The sequence below is a fragment of the Leptonychotes weddellii genome, chromosome 10 (assembly GCF_054177405.1).
Source record: "Leptonychotes weddellii isolate Sample4059 chromosome 10, ASM5417740v2, whole genome shotgun sequence".
Classification (NCBI taxonomy): Eukaryota; Metazoa; Chordata; class Mammalia; order Carnivora; family Phocidae; genus Leptonychotes; species Leptonychotes weddellii.
The window spans coordinates 89,369,886-89,393,256 of record NC_138378.1 but is presented as its reverse complement, the minus strand read 5'-3'; the positions used below and the strand labels follow the sequence as shown (position 1 = coordinate 89,393,256).

The following is a 23,371-nucleotide window of genomic DNA, read 5'->3' as shown; positions in this document are numbered from 1 at the left end:
GAGAGAGAGAATGAGTGAGAGAGAGTGCACACATGAGAGAGGGGAGGGTCAGAGGGAGAAGCAGACTCCCTGCTCAGCAGGGAGCCCGATGCGGGACTCGATCCCAGGACTCCAGGATCATGACCTGAGCCGAAGGCAGTCGCTTAACCAACTGAGCCACCCAGGCGTCCCTAGATTTCCTTTCTTGAGAAGTCTCAAGAGAATGGAGTTTTCGGTAACTCTGAAACATGGTCAGGCTACTGCCTCAACTTTATTTCTGGAGAGAACCTGTGCCCTTGGCTTCCTGCCTCTTCTTAATCTGGGGAAACTGGGGACAGTCTTGGAGTCAGGTCTCCTAGAAATGCCCTTTCTCTTCCAACAGGACTTGAGGAGGCTTAAAATGCAGGCAGTAAAAGCAACAGAATTAATAAAAATAAGGAGGAAAGAAGGGGGAAGTAAACGTGTTAACTTGAGTGCAAATAAGAGTTAACACCTAAGGGCATCCCATTTGCCTCTGCACTTACTGACAGCCAGGGAAGAAGCACCTACAAGCTCACAGTTTGTTAGGTTCTTTACTGGTTTACCTGTTCCTTCATTCTCTGTGCCTCAATTTGTCTGTAAAATAAGGTATATGAACTAGAGGTTTACGGAGAGCTTCCCATGAAATGATACACCCAGACCACCTGAAACAATGCTTGGCACATTGTAAACATTTAATCCCAACCTTAGATATTACAACCTCATTCATTTGTGACTGTAGCCAAGTGGAAGGGAGTAGTGGGTAGAAGGGAGGTGGTTTTCCTTTATTCAAAGGTTCCTACCTTCTCTTTCCTGCTCCATCCAAGTCCTAATGGACAGCCTCTGAAATTGCCTCTGATCCTAGTCTGGCTCCACAATGTTCCCATTCCCACTGTAGTCTCTGCCCCTCCAAGTAGATTATTTCCAGGATGCTTACTTCCTGCTCATTGAACAGTGACCTCAGATGCATTTCCTTGACTGCAAGCCTCTCAGGCTCAGGAAGTGCAAAAGTGGTGTTGCCTCCTTTTGTCCCACTTCGGCAGGTCTGGAGGGGCTGGTGGGTCTGCTTTCCCAGCTCTCAGAAGTTTAACTCCATCAGGTTAGTGAGAGATGGAGACATCTCCAAGAAAACTCCAAACCCGTGGTGCCCAAGTTGATGTTTAGCAGCATGTAGTAGGCTTTCTCTGTCCTTTAATGATGAGGATGGGTGAGGGACCCTCGGGCTTGCGAGCTCAGTGATAGTGACCCTGATCTACCAAAGATCCTACGGGCAGTCGGGGCCTGAGTCAGGCCCAGGCCTCCCACTCCCAGGCCAGTGAGCCCACCATGTGTCCTCTGCCACACACTGCCCCTCCCCCTCTGGCAGCAGGTTCCAGTTTTATGTGGCCCCTCATTTTCTGTGAGCAGTGCGAGAAGTCTGAATGAGCTTTTGGCCCAGATGGCAGCTCTGACAGCTGACATACACATAGTAGGCCTTCAGCAGTTGAATAAGGAGAGTATGAATGCCTAAGTAGTGTCAGCCACGTGTGAGAACTTTAGAAGAGTTTTATATACCTTGAGTCCTCACAATGGCCCTATAGAGTAGGGACTCTCAACATCTCCCCTTTACAGATGAAGAAAATAAGGCAGAGAATTTATTTGTCCTTGGTCACATGACTAGTGAATAGCAGAATAGGTAGTTTGGCTTTATAGTCTGTGTGTTTAACCACCAGACCAAATGGCCTCACTCAGATCCTACAGAGTGTGCACCAACACCTTGACTCTAACAGAGAAATGTTATCCTTAGGATCTGTCTTCTTTCCCAAGTTCAGCGATAAGGTCGGAACCAGTGCCATCTGTGTATGACTTGGCGGTCTTCCTACCTCCTCTTTCCATTTTTAGCGCACTGTAACTTCTCTTACAGGCAGAGTCCTACCTCTCCTCCCCCCTGGGAGGATGAAGGCATCAGGACCAAGGCAACTCCAGGTCTCTAAGGGCTGTACTCCACTGATGCTCTCTCCACTGGTGAGGTGGTCAGGACCCACCCCAATCCCCAACTTCTCCCTCCTTGTAGCCTGGTTGGCAGAGGCACCCTGTTGTCCTAAGGAGGAAGGATAGGACCAGCCTAAAGATGTTGATGGAATTCGGGGCGCCTGGGTGGCTCAGATGGTTAAGCGTCTGCCTTCGGCTCAGGTCATGACCCTGGAGTCCCGGGATCGAGTCCCGCATTGGGCTCCCTGCTCGGCGGGGAGTCTGCTTCTCCTCCCTCTGACCCTCCTCCCTCTCCTGCTCTCTCTCTCTCAAATAAATAAATAAAATCTTTAAAAAAAAAAAAAAAGATGTTGATGGAATTCACCTGTAATGCAAGGGGAAGTCTCTTTGAATCTCTGCCCCAGGGCTCTCTGACTCCCTGCAAACCCATCCCAAGGGCCTGGGCTATGCTCTCTTACCCTGATGGCTACTCACTGTGGCTGCCCTACCCCCTGACTCAGAGGTTGTCCAGTTAAGTATCTGCGAACTTGAAGGGCTAATACCACTGACCAGAAAAAGTATGTCCGTGGACAAAAAGAAACAAAAACAAAAACAAAACACACATGCTGTGACAAGTCCTAAGCAATTCCCTTACAAACAATTGCTTTGAAAATTGTTTTGAAAATTTTATTATTTTTTAAATTCAAATATAATTAACATACAGTATTATATCAGTTTTAGGTGTATGATGATTCAACAATTCATCACTCAGTACTCATCACGGTAAATGTACTCTTAATCCCCTTCACCTATTTCACACACATCTCCCCCAACCCAAAATCATCGTTTTAAAATGGCAGAACACTAAGGACCTTTAACAGATCAGTCCTTTTATTCAATTTTTTCATAACCTTGGAATGAATTGAAGGAGGAGGGAGGAATACATTTTAAGGTGCCAGAATTACATCAGAATTGCATTCTAGGGTCATTGCTCCCAGACATGAACTTTCTGCTTCAGACATGACCTTGGGACCTAGAGCTTTGTAAGTTACTCACAGAACTCCATCAGATCTTCTAGATAGGTCAGAGAATACTCATGTGCAGTTTAAGCCTCCATAGATGTCCCAGACAGAGCAATGATTTACAGGATCTTTGCTTCTGCTCTTCAGTGCCCTGCTACTAGAGATGGCAAAAAGGTGGAAAGGACTCTAGAACATTCTAAGCCTGGTAAGTATTTCTGGTTGAAATTCTTCAATCTCACTACAACCCTGACAAGAAAGCACGACTTTAATCTCCCGACATGATTAGTTTTGATCTTAAGCTGCACAATAGAATAAATGCCCCCAAATGTGCGGAGCAAATCTTATTAACGTCAAAACTATATTATACACCCTGTAGGAGACCAGAAATCAATTTTTACATCAAAAGAATACAAAAGCTTCTCGGATGCACAGAGACCGTCCCCTTCCACCCTTTCCTACATCCTAAAACAGCTATTTTTACATTAAGAGCAAACCGGAAATTGGCATTCTGTGCCTACTGAGTGCTGGTCACATTCGCGTACCTTAATTTAAGTCCTGCCACAAAGTAGGTACTGATTGTTAACATTTTACATTAGTGACAATGCAGTCTGAGAGATCTGGAATTTGCTCAAGGTGACACACTGCAGCAAGTAGGAGTCAGGAGTTGAATCCGAAGCAGTGTCCTTCCTCCCGCGCCACAGCCACGACGTAGAAAACGCAGGTCTACAGGAAATTAATGACCCACAGCCTTCCTGAGGCTCTGCGCCATAAACGGGGAGACAACCTGGTTCTCGTGACTCTTCAGTCTTTCTGTTTTCACCCAAGTGCATGACTGCGGGAGCAAACCGACCACGTGAGCCTTCTCCCTCCCCCGGCGAGGGCCAGTGCCTGTCTGGCCAAGGGCAAGTCACAGGTGCGACAACGTGCCAGGACTGGATCCGGAGCCCGAGGGCTCGAGCTCTCCCGCAGCGTCACTGGACGGACGGGAGGGGAACTCGGCCAGGTGTGGCCTCTGGACGCGGCAGGTCACTAGTGCGCTCAAAGGAAGGCTGGAGAAGCGGTCAGCACTGTGAAACGGGGCCCGCGAGATAGAGGGACTAGGAATGACCTTGGTCGCGGCCTCTAAAACCCCGCATGACGACCTCCGGCGGCAGCGCTAGGGTCCCCCACGGTCTCCACCAGTAACTAACCGGTGCGGCGAGACTCTACACAGCCGCCAGGGCGAGGCTGCAGAGTGCGGGCTAGCCCTCCCCACGTGGACAAGCTCCCCTCTGGGGGCGTGGCCGCTGGCGCGGGTCCGGCCAATGAGAGCCGCCGTCGGGCTCACCCGGTTGGGCACGCCGGCCGGTGGGGGCTGCGCCATCCCGGGGGCGGGGCTCTGGAGTCGGGGCGAGGCGCGGCGGGTCACGCGGGTCGCGGCGCCGGGCTATAAGTAGCGGCCGGCGGCGTGTACCGCCAGAGTGATGGCTGCCGGCGCGCGCTGCGTGCTTTCTCTTCTCGGCCGCTGAGGGGCCCGCGGGTGCTTCCAGGGTGGGTCGCTAAGCCCCGCCGAACCGTCCCCGGAGCCTCCGCCCCGGGCCGTCTCCTCGTCGACCACAGGTGCGTGCGTCCGTGGCTCCAACCCACCGCCGCAGCCTGCACCTCTAGTCTCCCGCTCGGCCCTTCGTTTCCTCTGGTGAGTGGTGGCGCCACCTTGGATAAAGCTTTCTTCTCCCCGGGGCCAGGCGCCGACGTCGTGGCGCCGGAGGCGGTCGGGTGGGCCGGTGCGGGCGGTGCGGCGAGACTCTGGCTTCGTTTCTGTTCGCCGCCCTCCCCCACCCCGCCCGCCCGCGGGCCTTTTTGGCGGTCCCCGGGCGGCGCGCGCGCGCGCGGGAACGGCCCTTTTCCGGTTTTCGTGGGGAGGGCGCGCGCGGGCGGGCGGCGGCGGCGGCGGGCGGGGGGGCGCAGGCTGGGCGCGCGCCGGCCGAGGAGGTTCCCGGCGCCACGTGCCCACCGCCTCGCGAGCCCTGCTCGGGGCCGGGGACGGTGGGCTGCGGGCGGAGGACAAGGCCGGGTTCCCCAGCCGCGTGGGCCGGCGCGGGGTGCCGCACGCGCCCCCCAAGGGCTCGCTGTTATTGTTATTTTCTTCCCCCTCCCCCCCAGGATGAACTTGCGTCCTTTCTCTTCTCCGCCATGGAATTCTCCTTGCTTTTAGCCCTCCAGAGCCAAAGAAACCCCAGACAACAGATGCCCATACGCAGCGTATAGCAGTAACTCCCCAGCTCGGTTTCTGTGCCGTAGTTTACAGTATTTAATTTTATATAATATATATTATTTATTATAGCATTTTTGATACCTCATATTCTGTTTACACATCTTGAAAGCCGCTCAGTAATTCTCTTATAATTAAAAACAAACAAACCACTAGTCTAGAGAATGGCATCTACCGTGACAACGCTGCCTACCAGTACTTTTGCTGCTACTGCTGCTTCTGGTCCATTGGTGGACTACCTATGGATGCTGATCCTGGGCTTCATTATTGCATTTGTCTTGGCATTCTCCGTGGGAGCCAATGATGTAGCAAATTCGTTTGGTACAGCTGTGGGCTCAGGTGTAGTGACCCTCAAGCAAGCGTGCATCCTGGCGAGTATCTTTGAAACCGTGGGCTCTGTCCTACTGGGGGCCAAAGTGAGCGAAACAATCAGGAAGGGCTTAATCGACGTGGAGATGTACAATTCGACCCAACAGCTGTTGATGGCCGGCTCCGTCAGTGCGATGTTTGGTAAGTTCTTTTTATGTATGCTCCTTAGTGGCGGGTGAGCAAATGGGTAGTTCCGTTCCTGTGCCCTCCCTTTCAGATTTTCTTCTTCAGAATGCAGTGCATTCCTAAGAATTTTGCCATTTAATAAAACTTGCCTGTGTTTCAGGTTCTGCTGTGTGGCAACTAGTGGCTTCGTTTTTGAAGCTTCCCATTTCTGGAACCCATTGTATTGTTGGTGCAACCATTGGTTTCTCCCTTGTGGCAAAGGGGCAGGAGGGTGTCAAGTGGTCTGAACTGATAAAAATTGGTATGTTTAATTCTAAATGGTTTTTAAATTTTTATTCTTGTCATGTGCTACCATGGCATTATATGAAATATATGGTGTAAAATAGAAAATTTTGAAGATAGAATATTAAAATTTAAGGTGGTTTTTTTTTGTTTGTTTCTGATTTTCATTAATAGACATTTTTTTTTATTGTGTTCTGTTCCAGTGATGTCTTGGTTCATCTCTCCACTGCTTTCTGGTATTATGTCTGGAATTTTATTCTTCCTTGTTCGTGCATTCATCCTCCGTAAGGTAATCTTTCTCTCCCCTCTTTTATGACCTTTGATGGGTCATACTCACGTGGTATTCAGACTGTTAGCGTTCTTCCAGATGTGATTGGTGTGGCCTTAGAAAGTTAAAAAATTTATGTTCTGTATATCTCTTGTATGTTGCTGAGTTCTCTGAAACAAATTTTCAATAACCAAGAACGAATGCATTCAAGAAGGAAAAATTGAATGAGTACTATGGTGTGCCAAGAAATAGGAGAGGCTGGGAATGAGAAAATAAGGAAATTTATTCAGGGTGGCTTTGTACAGGTGTTTGCTGATTACTGCTTTACCTAAACCATCATATGCAGACCAGTTTGACTTATAAGCCTGGGGTTCAATAAGTCACAACGTCTCTTGTGGCTTTTTTTTAGCTGATAGTTAAATTGAGTAGTTTGGCTCTCCACGTAGTTACTTCTGTAGTGCTGATTATCATAACCAGTTTATAAGCTTCTAGGTGGGGACTCTACCTCTCACAGTGACATGACTCTAATTTCTTAGGTAAAAAGAGCCAGTAAAGGTAGTTTTTGTTGTGTTTTGTTTTTCTTGGCAAAAAAAAGTTTCCAGACAGTCATTTAATTTCCTGTCCCATTTGAAAATCCCTTTTGAGTGACCCAATAGCATTTCTTTTATCAAGAAGTCTGATGCTGGCTCCAAAATAAATGTAGACAACAAGGGATGTTGTCATTGGACTGAGTAAGAATAAATGCATTTTTCTCGGGAAACAAAGTTGTCCTTTTTCTGAGGGGACTGGCTCTTAACGGTCCGTTGTAAGTTCTTAAAAATGCTCCTAAATGGTAGAAATCTGAGTGAACGGAGATAGGTAGCTTAATCGCAAGGGGTAAGAATATATTCAGACCCACTTGTTTGGTCCTGTTGTAAGCTTCTGTAGGGAAGGATTTGTACCTCTGTAGAAATACCGTGATTCATTAATCACTTTTCCTCTGACCTGAGTCTGGCAGAGTATAGCAGTTGAAAATTTGAAACATCTATAGGTTGATTATAATTTGAGAGTAAATAGTTCATTGTTACTACTAATGGCCTTGAAGTTTGGTATGGTTCTACTTAGCATACGGGTATGATGAGCACCTACCTCCCAATCCCCAGAACTGTTGTAGCATATGATAACATGATGCTTAGATTTGAGGTGTACCGGTAGTCACTGATCAGATTTTTCAGAAGTCTTCTTATTAGAGCCATATAGCTTGCTCCATACCAGAGAACCAGAAGAATGAATAGGATCCTCTGTTAAGGATTCCTGCTTTATAAAAGTTTACATTGGGTCTTTGTTAATTACTGGGAAGCAGATTGTTCTGATTCTGGAGAGGCTTTGTGTGTCTCAAGACAAAACAAACTTGTCTTCTTTCTTGGAGGAGGAATGGTGGTGCTCTGAAGTGTGAGGAAGGATTTTTAGTGCCCAGAATCTCTGATTTGAGAAATGCATGGACAGGTATTTTTTACCCACAGTTGAGAACTTAAGTTAAATATATTTACTTCTTAACTATATATTCTTTATGTGGGAATGAGGATGGACATGATTCAGAATGATTGGAATTGTGTTTATTTTTTTTTAAGATTTTATTTACTTATTTGACAGAGGGATAGCGAGAGCAGGAACACAAGCCAGGGGGAGTGGGAGAGGGAGAAGCAGGCTTCCTGCCGAGCAGGGAGCCCGATGCAGGACTCGATCCCAGGACCCTGAGATCATGACCTGAGCCGAAGGCAGACGCTTAACGACTGAGCCACCCAGGCGCCCTGGAATTGTGTTTAAAACAATACTGACTTTGAGAACCTTCTTGACCTCCAAACCCCCTTTTCCTCCCTATGACCCATATATATCCTTGTGCCCAATCTATCAGTGAGTCTTTAGGTGATGAATGTGAATAGTTCTGGTTACCTTAGGTTTTAAATCTCAAGAAGACATCCTTATGCTGGTAATCTTTGGGGGTCCTGGCTGTTAAAGTCTGAATATTTGATCATTAAGATGCTTTCCAACTTAAGATTCTGTTTTGGAAATTAACATTAAAATTTCCTTTTAAAAATTTTCTGTTTTCTCGAGGCGGCTGGGTGGCTCAGTCGTTAAGCGTCTGCCTTCGGCTCAGGTCATGATCCCAGGGTCCTGGGATCGAGCCCCGCATCGGGCTCCCTGCTCCGCAGGAAGCCTGCTTCTCCCTCTCACACTCCCCTTGCTTGTGTTCTCTCTCTCTGCTGTGTCTCTCTCTGTCAAATAATTAAATAAAAAATCTTAAAAAAATTTTTTTTCTGTTTTCTCAATGTCTGTTTCAAGGGTATTGGGTGGTCTAGTAGGAAAAACCAGAGTGGAGGTGAGGTTCTTCCCTTTTAAGGACTGGGGACAATAAACAAGGAATAGGGGATAAGGGAAAGTTTTCCTGTTGGGTATTTAAATGCTAGTTAGAGAAAACAGGTTCCTCTGCTTTCTCCCTTTTGTTAGGAATCACATTAAATCTAGGACATCTTTTCAAACTCAGAGGAGCCTTTTTCTTTAGACAAAGGTTTATGGGAACATCCGGTATGTAAACAATGGACTATTGTGGTTAAAGATGGGGAGTTACGAAGACCCCCTTTTCACATCTCACGGAACTGGATGGTGAGATATTACATTATTTCCAGGTAAAGATTCAAGTGTGTGTTAGATGGGTCATACAGTAATAAAAATTTTATGAAGTTAGCCTTGGTTACCTCTTGCGAGTTTCTGAGAGGAGTCTGGAGGGAGTTAAAGGGAGAACACGGTTTGTTTTATTCCCCCCTGGCTGATTTATGAACTTAGACTTTTTTTAGCCTATGAGCCTGTATTTCTTTCTTTCTTTTTCTTTCTTTTTTTTTTTTTTTAAAGATTTTATTTATTTATTTGATAGAACGTGAGCTGGGGGAAAGGGAGAGGCAGACTCCCTGCTGAGCAGGGAGCCCCACTAAATCCCAGGACCCTGGGATCATGACCTGAGCCGAAGGCAGATGCTTAACAGACTGAGCCACCCAGGCGCCCCTGAGCCTGTATTTCATAATAAACCATTAGTAGCATCATTCATTCCTTACCTTCCCCCCAACTAATTAATTATTGGTTACCTTCGGGAATACATAATTGGGCTATACAGAAAAATAAAAACATAAGCTACTTCCTCCCAACTCTAATTAGCTTGATTTGATACCATATTACCAAATAGTATTTGAAAATCTGTTAAGAGAAGTCCCTATATAATGTTTATAGAACCCTAATGGGTTTTGATTTGGGGGAGGATCTTAAAACCATGGATAGTTCTTAGAAGAAAAATACATATATGCATCAGGTTTATAACTTTATTGACTGCCCTTGGAGTGTGACACACACTGTGTAGTTATTCCGGGATGCTTAACAGTTTCTGGGTATAGAATATAGTTCCTAGGCATAAGCTATTGTTTTTATTTTGGCTATTTCTCTTTGTGTAGTGTTTATTTATTTGTATATTTATATATTATATATTTAAAGTATAGCTAAAACTCAAAGTGGTTTTCAGTGAGGGCTCATCTCTACTGATTTGGAATGGCATCTTCTGTTGTGTTCATCTTCAGCCACTGCCTCCTTCTTCCCAATGAATTGATTGTCTTAGAAGCTGTATTTATTTATTTATATTTTAAAGATTTTATTTTTAAGTAATCTCTGTGCCCAGTGTGGGGCTCAGATTCACAACCAAGGTCAAGAGTCACGTGCTCCACCGACTGAGCCAGCCATGTACCCCTAGTCAGAAACTCTAGAATCACTTTGGGTCTTTCTCTTCTTTCTCAAGATTTTCTTTTGGATTGTGATCAAGACAGCATTAAACCTTTAGGGTAATATCTTCATAGTTTAGTCTTCCCTGTATATTCAAATCTGTGTTCTCTTTAAGTGTTTGACTTCGATGTTTTCCTGTAGAATTAATACATATTTGTTGTAAGTGCAACTCTTCTTATTTCCAGTTACACTGGCCTTGCAGTTCCTTAACCATCTGGAGTTTTTGCCTCAGGGTTTTTGCACTTGCTGGTATCTCTGTCTGGAATACAACCCCCCCGCCCCCCCAGGTGGCTTGCTTTTTTTTCCACCCTTAGGAATGCACGTGGCTTGTTGGCTTACCACATTTGTGTCTATGTTCCACTGATACTCCCCAGTGTGCCCCTCCTTCCGTCACTGCCCCTTACCCTCCTTTATTTTCTTCATAGTATTTATTGCTACTTTTTTCTGTACTAGAATGTAAATGTCAGTTCTCTGAGGCCAGGAACTTTGTCTCATTTATTCCCACATATTAGGGCCCACAGTAGTGTTTGGCACAGTCTGTTGAATGAGGAGGTGACTTAGTGTACAGTTGATTTTTATCTTAGCACTTTGGTAGATTATTAATAATGACATATTTATTGATGTCTAGAAAAGATGGTTGTTGCAGGTAAATTCTGCATGTTTTGGTTTTAAGAAATCTTTCCAGGGGTGCCTGGGTGGCTCAGTGGTTAGGCGTCTGCCTTCGGCTCAGGTCATGATCCCAGGGTCCTGGGATTGAGCCCCGCATTGGGCTCCCTGCTCAGTGGGAAGCCTGCTTCTCCCTCTCCCACTCCCCCTGCTTATGTTCCTGCTCTCGCTGTCTCTCTGTCAAATAAATAAATAAAATCTTAAAAAAAAAAAAAAAAATCTTTGCAGGCATGGTGAGAAATGTCCTAACATCTCATAATCTATTTCTTGACATCTTTTACAAATGTACATCTCAGATGTATGCTCAGATTTACATCTGGACATCAGATACCTTAGAACACTGGGTGATAAAACTGATTAATTGGGACATTACCAGTCACTGGGATAGGTAGCCTTGTTAGAAATAGCAAACCCCTCCCCCCCACAAAATAATAATAAACCAAACACAAACTTAAATTCAGGTAGATGTAAAAGATGAGATCAGCCTTAGTAGGGAGACTTCCAGGAACAAGGCCAACTGGGCTTTTCCTACTGCTTGGAGACCATTAACTGGCACTGTGATTCCCGAACCTGCCCTTTTACAAGGTTCTATGGAAATGAATTAACTTCAACACCTTTTAAGGTATTGATCTTAATGATCTTTTACAGGCAGATCCAGTTCCTAATGGTTTGCGAGCTTTGCCAGTTTTCTATGCCTGCACAGTTGGAATAAACCTTTTTTCCATCATGTATACTGGAGCACCTTGTAAGTACATATCAAAATATTTAAATGTGAATTTAAAGTTGTTTATAAAACTTGCATTAAATGCCCAATTTACCCCTTTTTGCTTTACAGGGCTGAAATCTCCTAGAAGGTGGCTGGCCTGCGCCCATTTCAGAAGGCTGCAGGCTAGTGTATGCTGAGTTAACCTAGATAGTTTTTCAACCAAAGAGACCTGCTCAGATTCTAAATCACTACAGACCTTTACTCTTTAGTCTTCACAGGATCCACCGATAATATGACCCTTCTCCCTCCCTTTCTCCTATCTATGCTAAAAATACTGGAAGTGATATTGACCTCAATTACTGACTACTGAAGAGTCATTAGTTATATTTGGTCTTCAATAATCAGTCATTTAGGACTGGTTTGCTGGATATTCTCATTTTTCTCTCCCAAATGGAGCTACCTTTGTTTCTAAGCACTAAATTTACTTCCCTGAATCTGCTTGAATGAGAAGAGTTGGGATGTTTAACAACTGGTCTAAGTGCACTTGGAAGAAGAACTCATGCAGCTAAGAGGAAAAATAATTTGAGGATATAAAGATTGAAATGATTGCTTTTATTTTGGGACTAAGGCAAAGCATGGATTAAATTATGATACGTGTTCAATTTAACAACTGAAAAAGACCAATCACTTGTAACTTACAGGACAGTACATGCTTTGATCAGTTCAGTTTTGCTATCTAGGGTCATTTGACTTGATGGTCAAGTGAGTGGCTTTTGATCTTTTGACTGTGACCTACCGGAAAAAATACATTGTACATTGCTGCCCAAGACACCCATGTAGAGAAAGAGAGAGGAAGGAAAACCAGAATAGTATGTTGAAGCTATTTACCCTTACTGTGTGCTGTGCACTCATATTTTCAGATAATTCTCTTTAGTTTTTAATGTTCATTGGGGCCCACTAAATTGATTACTTTTCTGACTAATGGATTGTAACTTGCTTCTTAAACTTCACTGAAGTAGTAAGTCACTGACCAAAAATGGAATTAGCTAAGTATTTTTAACCTTGTCTTTATTCTTGTAATAATTAGGAAGGAAAATGGACACCTTTATGAGAATATTGATCTTACTTAGGGGATACCAGACTCCTTGCTAAATGGTACAGGCAAAGAAAAGCATGCATGCTGCATTTTCGTCTATTTTAAATTGAGTTGTTTCTTTGTGCTAAACCTCACAGGAGAGGCTCTAAGCACTGTTTTATCTGGTAGCAGCAAAGCTCATAGTTCAGTGAAATTAGAAACTTAAAACTTTCAATCATTTTTGAAAAAGGAACTTGGGATATTTTTGTTCTGTTCTTTGTGTATCATTTACCAGAAAAATTTCCCCTTCTTGTTTCCCCTTTTTGACCTGGAACACAGGCAAATTTAAATTGTAATAGAGATTGATTAAATTTCATATATATTTTAGTTTGTGTGACTAAATACATGGCTAGAATTGATAGGAATTAAAATGGAAAGATTTGTAGTCACTATAGAACTTTAGTTTTGAAGGGACCACAATTTATATGTGATTTTAAAATATTAATCATTGGGGGGAAAATAGATTTTCCATTTTATAAGTAATTTAATTCCTAATCAAAATAAAGCAAAAGAACTGCAGGTAGCCAAGCTATTCTTGGATGAACTATAGATCATTATAACATCTTTTAGGCTCAAATAGAATTCTATAGTGTTTTGCTTCAGTCATTAGTCTAGGCTAGTGCCTTGGAGCCTGTTGGCATTTAAGTGATAAGCAGATGAGGACTGATACTAATGATCCCAAAGCCAGGTGAAAAGTAGGCAAGTCTCTAAGATACGGTTTGTTAATGAAATTACCACTAAATTATTTTCTTTTTGTGAAAGCCCTTTGAACTATTCTTATCTTTTGATAATATTCTGGTTTTCTGTATCTAGTTTGATAATGTCGCTTAAGAGATAATCTTGTTAAAGGATTTTACTGGAGGGTAATACAATGGATGTGATAACTTCCACAGAGAATTCTGTCAGTATGACAAATATGACTCTTAGGGCCCCTTTCTTTTTTAACATCAAAATCTGTATGTGCAAACATAATGTGTGGCAGCTACCATCTGGAGGCTTAGGGAGTGGAAGGTTTCCATTTTTTCATAGCTAGTTGCAGATCCTCAGAGTATAGTTGATCCTTATTATCTTCTAAGTAAAGAAAGGAAAACTCGTTTTCGAAGGAGCTTGGGAGACTTTAATCTAATCTAGCAGGTGTGGAGAGTGGGCCAGAGGTGGAGGTGTGGGTTTCAGATGACCATGGGATTTTTCTCCCCTCCTGAATTTGTGTAGTTATGAGCACAGTAGAAACCCTGTGGACCTAAGGCTGGCAGCAGTTATAAAGGGTGATGGGCTGGCTTGGGGAACCCCAGAGTCCCCAGAGGAGGGTTTACACATTGTTGCAGGGGGCTGTTGCCCTGGGGTTTTCAAGATGCACCATTTTATCTCCTAGTGCTGGGCTTTGACAAACTTCCTCTGTGGGGCACCATCCTCATCTCGGTGGGATGTGCAGTTTTCTGTGCCCTTATCGTCTGGTTCTTTGTATGTCCCAGGATGAAGAGAAAAATCGAACGTAAGTAACAAATTGTATCAGAACATTTTAACTAGCAATGTGCTTGTTTTTTCTTGTGTGATCACTAAATAAAAACCCACTATTTGGATAGATTGGCAAAGTCAAAAATTTAAATGAGATTTCAGGAGATGGGTTTATTGTCCGAACTATGTTTTTATTGACTTGACCTGGGACCTACTCATAAGGAATAGTTGACATATGCTGGGGACAAACTGGTCATTCAATCTACTTTTTACTGTATCAGTTGCTGGTGACAAATACAGAGAGAAGTAGCTTAACATTAATTGGAAGTGTGAGGATATCTTAATGTGTAATAGGGGGTAGGTACATAATATTTTCAAGGAGAAAACTTTATCCTAACTACTTCTGTGTGTGTTACTTCAGATTTAGACACACAAAGCTAAGTCACATATTTATATCTGACTTTAGATTTAATTCTCAGAATTGTCGCACAAATTCTAGAGGTAGATATTTTCCAGTGTTAATATGAAGGAGTCATTTAGACCATTACTACACACAGTAGTAGAATGTAATTAAATACAGGATAAATTTCGTTAGTGTCAGTCTTTTTTAATCTTGTATTTGTTTCCTTACTGGCTTGAGATCTGTTCAAGTGATCTTTTTCTGCCCTTTTCATCTGCAAATGCTTGGTTAGTGATTTCAGGTTTGTCATTGGGAAGTGGAGGGATGCACATACTGCTGGGCACTAGGAAGAGTGCTGCGTCATGCAGCTGCACTGAGCCCTCTCTGAGAGGCTCTAGTCTGTGCTACTCTGCTTGTGCCGTGCGCACAGTGGGAATGAGGCTTGCATGACATCCTGACCTCGTTTTTCCCCCAGTCTGGAAGAAGAGGTGACAAGTCTTGCTAATGTTTTATGGTTCTACTCTATAGCATGGTTGTGCTACCTGAATGAACGTGTAAACGTACTGGGCATTGGTAGACTGGGCAGAAGATACTCCTGCCTAGTCATGGCATTTAGCACCATAAGGCAGAGCATTAAAGTGAATCTCTGTTTTACAGAGGTGGGAATTCAAGTTGTCATCTTTAGTCTTGAACTCCTGGACTGAAATTTGGGGGCATTCCTTTTTTAAAAAGAACATGAATTATTAGATGCAGTGTAAATTTTCAATTTGTCCACCTCATGCTTTTTAGGTACCTTTCACCTCAGAATGGGTCAGCAGGGAGCTAGGAATAGTTTTTATCCTTGTAAAATCAAAATCTTTGTTTTGTAAAGGAGAAGAATATACAACAGAGCCCATAAAGCCTAAAATATTTTACTGTGTGGCCCTTTACTGAAAAAGTTTGTGACTTCTGAAGCATTGCTGATTTCTTCCCAAAGGAAGGATATGAGATACGCCAAGTGAAGCAGACAGGGAAAATTATCCTGAATTTTCACCAAAATATATTACTTTGAGATGGATTTTTTTTGAGTTGGGGAGACGGGAGATGTGGAATGAGTTAGTTGGGTCAAAACCAAACCAAAAAAAACCCCCTTTTTTCTAGGAGAAATAAAGTCTAGTCCTTCTGAAAGCCCTTTAATGGAAAAAAAGAATAGCTTGAAGGAAGAGCACGAAGAAACAAAGTTGTCTCTCAGCGATATTGAAACCAGGAATCCTGTTTCTGAGGTAGGGTCTGCCACTGTACCACTCCGGGCTGTGGTGGAGGAGAGAACAGTCTCGTTCAAACTTGGAGACTTGGAGGAAGCTCCAGAGCGAGAGAGGCTTCCCAGCGTGGATCTGAAAGAGGAAACCAGCATAGATAGCACCATGAATGGTGAGTGGAGTTTCTTCAGTGGGGAAGATAAGAGTTTGACTTTGTTACCTATACTGGGGAGGAGGCTCACTGTTTGGACTTGATGCTGTTTGTTTTGAATGTTACTGTTTCGGTCTTGGCCAGGGGCAGTGCAGTTGCCTAATGGGAACCTTGTTCAGTTCAATCAAGCCGTCAGTAACCAGATAAACTCCAGTGGGCACTATCAGTATCACACCGTGCATAAAGATTCTGGCTTGTACAAAGAGCTGCTCCATAAATTACATCTTGCCAAGGTGGGAGACTGCATGGGAGACTCTGGCGACAAACCCTTGAGGCGCAATAATAGCTATACTTCCTACACCATGGCAATTTGTGGCATGCCTCTGGATTCATTCCGTGCCAAAGAAGGTGAACAGAAAGGTGAAGAAATGGAGAAGCTGACATGGCCTAATGCAGACAGCAAGAAGCGAATTCGAATGGACAGTTACACCAGTTACTGCAATGCTGTGTCTGACATTCACTCGGCATCTGAGATGGACATGAGTGTCAAGGCAGAGATGGGTCTGGGTGACAGAAAAGGAAGTAGCGGCTCTCTAGAAGAATGGTATGACCAGGATAAACCAGAGGTGTCTCTCCTCTTCCAGTTCCTGCAGATCCTTACAGCCTGCTTTGGGTCATTTGCCCATGGTGGAAATGACGTCAGGTCAGTTGACTTGGAATCACAGCATCACGCTTTCTATTTTTGTATCACCTGTTCCCTTTTATAAGGCTATGTTTGTGGCTTTGGTACCATACCGCCCCGTGGGACACGAATAAGCTAGAGAGGGTGAGGTAATAGCAGTTATGGACTTAATAAAACAGGCAGTAAAATGTGTTTTATAAGGGTGCCTGACTGGCTTAGTTGGTAGAGCACACCACTCTTGATCTCACTTGTAAGTTTGAGCCCCGTGTTGGGTGTAGAGATTACTTAACATCTTTAAAAAAAAAAAAAAGGTTGTTTTTTTCCCTTTAGATTACAAAGAATGTTTTTGTTTTTGTTTTTTAAAATATTTTATTTATTTATTTGACAGAGACACAGCGAGAGAGGGAACACAAGCAGGGGGAGTGGGAGAGGGAGAAGCAGGCTTCCCGCGGAGCAAGGAGCCCGATGTGGGGCTCGATCCCAGGACCCCGGGACCATGACCCGAGCGGAAGGCAGACGCTTAATGACTGAGCCACCCAGGTGCCCCAAAGAATGTTTCTGTAGATGAGAAACACAGATATTCTTTATGGAGAGGTCTTGTCAATCAAGATAGGATCCATTTCGGGCGCCTGAGTGGCTCAGTTGGTTAAGCGACTGCCTTCAGCTCAGGTCATGATCCCAGGGTCCTGGGATCGAGTCCCGCATCGGGCTCCCTGCTCTGCGGGGAGCCTGCTTCTCCCTCTCCCACTCCCCCTGCTTGTGTTCCCTCTCGCTGTGTCTCTCTCTGTCAAAATAAATAAATAAAATCTTAAAAAAAAAAAAAAAAGGATCCATTTCTGTGATAGTAAATTCGGTGAATACTGAGATGAAAAGCTTAAAAATCACTGCCGTAGGGAATGAATTTGGAGGTTGTTGGCTGTAGTTCTGTCGTTTGTAAACTGGTCATTGGAACCAGAGTTGTTCTAGGCTTCCTGTTGGATGATAGGCCACCAAATGCATGGGATTCTTCTCTGAGAGCAGCTTTCATTTTCTTCTGCTATGTATGTTGGGGTCCCATTTATTTCTTTTGAAAGGACTGTTTGCGAAATGAGCTTGACAGCTTTGCTTTAAATAATCTAGTAGGTCTCATGGAACACTACATCTAAAACTAATGATGTAATGTATGGTGATTAACATAACAATGAAAAAATTGAAAAAAAATAATCTAGCAGATCATTTAGCAAACTGGATCTTGCCAAGTTCTAGTTCTGCCTGCAAAATCATCTTTGTCCTCTTTTTTTCTTTCAGCAATGCCATCGGTCCTCTGGTTGCTTTGTATCTGGTTTATGACACAGGAGATGTTTCTTCAAAAGTAGCAACACCAATATGGCTTCTGCTCTATGGTGGAGTTGGTATTTGTATTGGTCTGTGGGTTTGGGGAAGGAGAGTTATCCAGACCATGGGGAAAGATCTGACACCAATCACACCTTCTAGGTAAGTCGGTAAAGCAGGTCTTAGGCTAATGCTCATTTTCTTAGGATACATAATACTGTGTAGTGTTATCACACAAATCTTCAGCTAATGTAACCCAAGCTTGTATAAGGTCCTGATGTTACTCTCATTATTGTGAACTTTTTCGATTTTACATATTGTCTGGCCCTTAAACATAATTTTGGTCAAATATTCATCTCCAGTGGTCTCTTAATGTAACTTTTCTGAGAAAGGTGTGTGTGTGGAGTGAATAGCTCTGTGTACTTGTCCTTTATTTGTCTTTACTTGAGAGCTAAGACTGATGTTTATTAAATTCTTCCAGATAGAAGTGCGAACTTTAATAATGGGCTTCTAGGAATCCTTAAAACCTCAAAAACGTTAGAGAAGAGGGAAGAGAGCCTGATTTAAATTAGATTTCAGGGGCGCCTGGGTGGCTCAGATGGTTACGCGTCTGCCTTCGGCTCATGATCTCCAGGTCCTGGGATCCAGCCCCACATTGGGTTCCCTGCTCAGTGGGGAGTCTGCTGCTCCTTCTCCCTCTCCCTCTCCCTCTCCCTCTTCCCACCCCTCCGCTTGTGCTCTCTCTCTCAAATGAATAATGAATAAATAAAATCTTAGAAGAATAGATTTCAGGAGCTACAGCAAATTAAAGATGTTAGGTTAGTGTCAGGTTTTGTCACTGAGTAGAGCACAGTAAGATTGTGTTAACTTTGAGGTAATGTTAGCTTATAAAACAGCTTCCATTCTTGACGAGTAATCTTTTTATGTCTACAGTGGCTTCAGTATTGAACTGGCATCTGCCCTCACGGTGGTAATTGCATCAAATATTGGTCTTCCCATCAGTACAACACATTGTAAAGTAAGTGTAATGTATATGTGCTGTGTCTGTTGAATGGTTCTAGTAATATGTGGAAGTTTTTTGTTTGTTTTTTTAAGTGTGATAACTGTAGTTTAGAAAGTTTTATGCAGTTGGAGTCCTGAAGAGTTCACAAATTTAGGACAAATGACTGCAATAATGTGAAGGCTTACAGTTTACAATTCCTTGGGTCTAGTACTCTTTTAAAAAAATTTTTTTTATTGTTATGTTAATCACCATACATTACATCATTAGTTTTTGATGCAGTGTTCCATGATTCATTGTTTGTGCACAACACCCAGTGCTCCGTGCAGAACGTGCCCTCTTTAATAACCATCACCAGGCTAACCCATCCTCCCACCCCCTTCCCCTCTAGAACCCTCAGTTTGTTTTTCAGAGTCCATCGTCTCTCAGGGTTCGTCTCCCTCCGATTTCCCCCCCTTCATTCTTCTCCTCCTGCTATCTTTCTAGTACTCTTATTATTTAAGCCAATACTGTATGTTCTCCCTAAATGATGGCAAAAGTCCTTTTACATATAGTTAGCCTCTCTGTGAGGCTTGTTGGGCTGTTGAAGGGCAGCGTTATTTATAGAAGGCGTATATTCATAGCCTCAGAATTGAAGTACGGAGAATCTTGTTGAATTTGAAGTTGCTTGATGGCCATGTAATAACTAGAAAAAAAAAAACTGGCTTCCTTAAGGCAATTTAAGTTGGTTCATCATGGAGCCTTTGAATCATCCTTTTTCTTCTAGGGTATTTCCGGGTGATTGGCTATGAGGTTTAATAACTGTCCTCCTCTAAAATGATGTTTGGAAAACCTGAAACTTCACGTAATTTATTAAAACAGTTCATTATTAAAGCAGTTGATTAAAATTCCAGTAGCTCAGGAGAGAGAGAGGAGATGTTGTTCTCGTATTTTACCCCAATTACCACAGATGTAGTGATTGGATTTTTACATTGCCTTCATCTTCCCATGAGTGATCTGCTTCTTATCCTGTTCCAAACCATCTTTCATGGAGTCAGTCTCATCAGCTGTTTGGGGCTCCTTACCTACAGAAGATCGTGTGTCTGTTACCAAAATACCATTGGCCTTTACTAACCAGTTTCCTTGATCCCTTTCTCTGCTAGGTGGGCTCTGTTGTATCTGTTGGCTGGCTCCGATCCAAAAAGGCTGTTGACTGGCGACTCTTCCGCAACATTTTTATGGCCTGGTTTGTTACCGTCCCCATTTCTGGCGTCATCAGTGCTGCTATCATGGCAGTCTTCAAATATGTCATCCTCAGAGCGTGAAGCTGTTTGAGATTAAAATTCGTGTCGATGTTTGGGGCCACCTTACACATTCCTGCTCCTTTGAAGAAGGATCACAGTGTTACAGAAGACCGACAAGAGTCTTTTTAAAGTTTGGGAGCTGTGGGAGGGAAGTGTTACTTGTGCTATAATTGCTTTTGTGCTAAATATGACTTGTCTCAAAATTAGCTATGTAAAATAGCCAGGTTTCCACTGGTTCCTATTGAGGTCCCTTTTCCTTCTGGGCTGGGAATTCCTGTACATAATTCTCTACTTTTTGTATCAGGCTTCAATTCCATTATGTTTTAATGTTGTCTCCGAAGATAACTTGTGATTTTTTTTTTTTTTTTTTTTTAAACAACCATTCAGAGCCATTTGACGCAGTGTGCTCTGCTTTGGTGGTTTCACCAGCTTCTGCCCTAACATGCACAGGGACTGAACAGCAAACATAACCGAAGCTTCCCTTGTAGTCTCTTAGAGGAATAGAGCCATTTGTACTCTGCCCTCCCGTCGGTAGTGGCAGGTTCCCTTGGCATATGTGGGAACGTCTTACAGGGACGAGGTTCTTTGGACACAGTGAAAATTTAAGTTAGTAGTAACTTTTTTGCCAGCAGTTCCTTGACTATTATTGCTAAAAAGAAGTAGGAAGAAAAAGCCTTCTGGCATTCTTGGTTATTTCTTTACGATTTCTGGCAGTGTGGGATGGATGAATGGAGTGGAATATGAACTTTGGGCAAGTTAAATGGGACAGCCTTCCATGTTCATCTGTCTACCTCTCAACTGAATAAAAAAGCCTACAATTTTTAGAAAATTTCGTTCTCATGGTTTTTGTTCATATTTGAAGCATCTGGGCTCCAAATCAGTTAGCCCTGTGCCATTCTTAGGAGAGTATCTTAAATAACTACTGACCCACTTAAACTTCCCCACTCCTCCCTGTTAAGTTTCTTGTGATCCCAGAATATACATGGCTTAACTCCATAAGTACTGTTGTAGCTGTTTGGCATTTTTCCTTGTAATAGCACAGCCTAGACACTTCCACATTAGCATGTATAAGTGTATTCATTGTTTGACAGCCACAAAGTTTTCCTGTTTGAATGGACTGTTTTACCAGATCCTTATTTAGAATGTTCCTAGCTTTGCTATTATGAAGGATGTTAAGACGGGTGGGGTGTATATGTGTGTGGCTAGCTCAACTTACTTAATTCTCAGTATTGGGTTCTTCAGTCTTGACCCATTATCTCGTTTACCCTTGATCAGAACAGTTAATGAAAAGTGCATTGCTTTGCAAACTAGGTAGATGATTCCTGTTCTGAGAGTTGTGTTTTAGGAAGATGCTTTGAGAAGCCACACTGTACCACATAAAGCTATGCCTGCCTGACCTATGCCTGAGAGAGATTAGATCACTGGTTGGGTACATGCCATAGACTTGCTCAGTCAGTGTTCACCATTTAAGGTCAGGTACTGTGCTAAGCTTTTTATATACATTTAATCCTCAAGACCTCTTCGAATAGGTCTTTACCCCCCTCTTACAGGTGATAGACCCAGCCTGGGGAGTTGTATCTTTCCCAGTACTACATCTTAGCAGAGAGTGGACATCAGTTGTAGCCTCTGGGGCTGGCTGAAAGTAGCCTTGTGATTTTTTTTTTTTTTGAGGAAGGAGGGAGGGGGCTCTGTATGGTAAAGGAGAACTTAGCATTAATCCCTGGACTGAAGGTTTTGGAGGAGACGCTCTTGAGTTTCGGTATTGGTTTCCTTTCCTGATGCTATGTGTCCTCACACAAGCCTCGATCCTGTCTTCCCTGTGATTACATGAATAGTAACCCGCCTCAACATTTCCCTCTTGGCTTGGGAGAAAACAGCTGAGAAAATACTTGAATCAAGGATGTGTTTCTCTAGGAAGAGCAGCTAGATGTGGGGACGAGGAACCCCAAGAGCTAAGAAGAGACCAGAGGGAGTTTGTATTTCCATATATAGTAATACCTACCACAGGCTAGGGATACATTCTCTGGAGAGCTTTGGTCTATGTTTCTTGGGCATAGAGGTTGCTTTTTTTTTTAAACAAGTTTTTGAAATCAAGGTTACATGTGTACATGTTAAGGAGTCCTGTGACTCAACAAGGCTTATAACAGAAATGGGTCTCCCACCACCATTTCTCCCTTTCCTGATGCTGTGACACAGTCCTTGTGGTATTTATCCCAGTGTTGCTGAATGCTATACGTTTGTGCAACTACTTGGCCCTTCCAGCTTTTGGCTCTTGACTTCCCATAGTGGAAAATGATGTGTAGTTTTAGTCATCTTCAACTTTTACCATACACTGACCCTGACCTCCCACTTTCACTGTATAATTGGGTCTTAATTTTGCTAAGATAATATTCATAGTATTTAAAAGTTATTACTGAGTTGCTGAGTCTTAACAGTTAATATACTGTAATCACTTTTCTTGTACAACTTTTTTTTAAAAGATTTTATTTATTTGACAAGCACAGTGAGAGAGGGAACACAAGCAGGGGGAGTGGGAGAGGGAGAAGCAGGCTTCATGCTGAGCAGGGAGCCCAATGTGGGGCTTGATCCCAGGAACCTGGGATCATGACCCGAGCCGAAGGCAGACGCTTAACTGACTGAGCCACCCGGGTGCACCCTTGTACAACTTTTGGTATTTCCCTGGAGTAGTCTTTTTTTAGGTTCTTGTCACTAATCTATCCTGTACCAGTTGTCTTTTTTTTTTTTTAAAGATTTTATTTATTAGAGAGAGAGAATGAGCAGGGGGAGGGAGAGGGAGAAGCACACTCCCCACTGAGCAGGGAGCCTGACACGGGGCTCGATCCCAGGACCTCAGGATCATGATCTGAGCTGAAGGCAGATGCTTAACGGACTGAACCACCCAGGCACCCCACTGTACCAGTTATCTTAATTTCCTCTTAGGACTGTTGAAAACATCAACAGGAGTGTTACTGATGTATTGGGGAAGCCTCCCTCACAGCTTATCTGTTCCAGTCTAGACAAGTTTCACATCTGCATCCTAAAATTTTTCCTTCTTTCCTTCCTCTCTCCCTCCTTCCCTCCCTCCCTTCCTTCATGGGAGAGGAGGGAGGGGCAGAGGGAAAGGGAGAGAGAGAATCTTTTTTTTTTTTTTTTATGATTTTATTTATTTGAGAGAGAGACTGAGCAAGCAGGGGGAACAGCAGGCAGAGGGAGAAGCACACCCCCCACTGAGCAGGGAGCCTGACACGGGGCTCGATCCCAGGACCTCAGGATCATGA

At 43.4% G+C, this 23,371-nt stretch overlaps 1 protein-coding gene across 2 annotated transcripts; it reads left to right on the top strand.

Annotated features, from left to right (window-relative positions):
- The first annotated feature begins 4,410 nt into the window (after positions 1–4,410).
- Positions 4,411–20,922, top strand: SLC20A1 (solute carrier family 20 member 1). Of its 2 annotated transcripts, XM_031040668.2 has the most exons (11): positions 4,413–4,644; positions 5,112–5,730; positions 5,876–6,016; positions 6,201–6,286; positions 11,381–11,477; positions 13,946–14,065; positions 15,569–15,838; positions 15,962–16,520; positions 17,787–17,972; positions 18,744–18,828; positions 19,953–20,922. In XM_031040668.2, the coding sequence occupies exons 2-11, from the start codon at positions 5,385–5,387 to the stop codon at positions 20,112–20,114; spliced, it is 2,052 nt and encodes a 683-aa protein (XP_030896528.1). In that variant the 5' UTR covers positions 4,413–4,644; positions 5,112–5,384; the 3' UTR covers positions 20,115–20,922. The 2 variants fall into 2 exon arrangements, with proteins under 2 accessions (XP_030896530.1, XP_030896528.1); XM_031040670.2 differs by lacking the exon at positions 5,876–6,016 and having other exon boundaries at positions 4,411–4,644.
- The last annotated feature ends 2,449 nt before the right edge of the window (positions 20,923–23,371 follow it).

Bases quoted from the DNA above. Each gene is read 5' to 3' on its own strand.
- SLC20A1 (XM_031040668.2), top strand. From the start codon at position 5,385: ATGGCATCTACCGTGACAACGCTGCCTACCAGTACTTTTGCTGCTACT. The intron at 16,521-17,786 runs GTCAGTTGACTT...TTTTTCTTTCAG, and splicing joins CATGGTGGAAATGACGTCAG to CAATGCCATCGGTCCTCTGG. The intron at 17,973-18,743 runs GTAAGTCGGTAA...TTATGTCTACAG, and splicing joins ACACCAATCACACCTTCTAG to TGGCTTCAGTATTGAACTGG.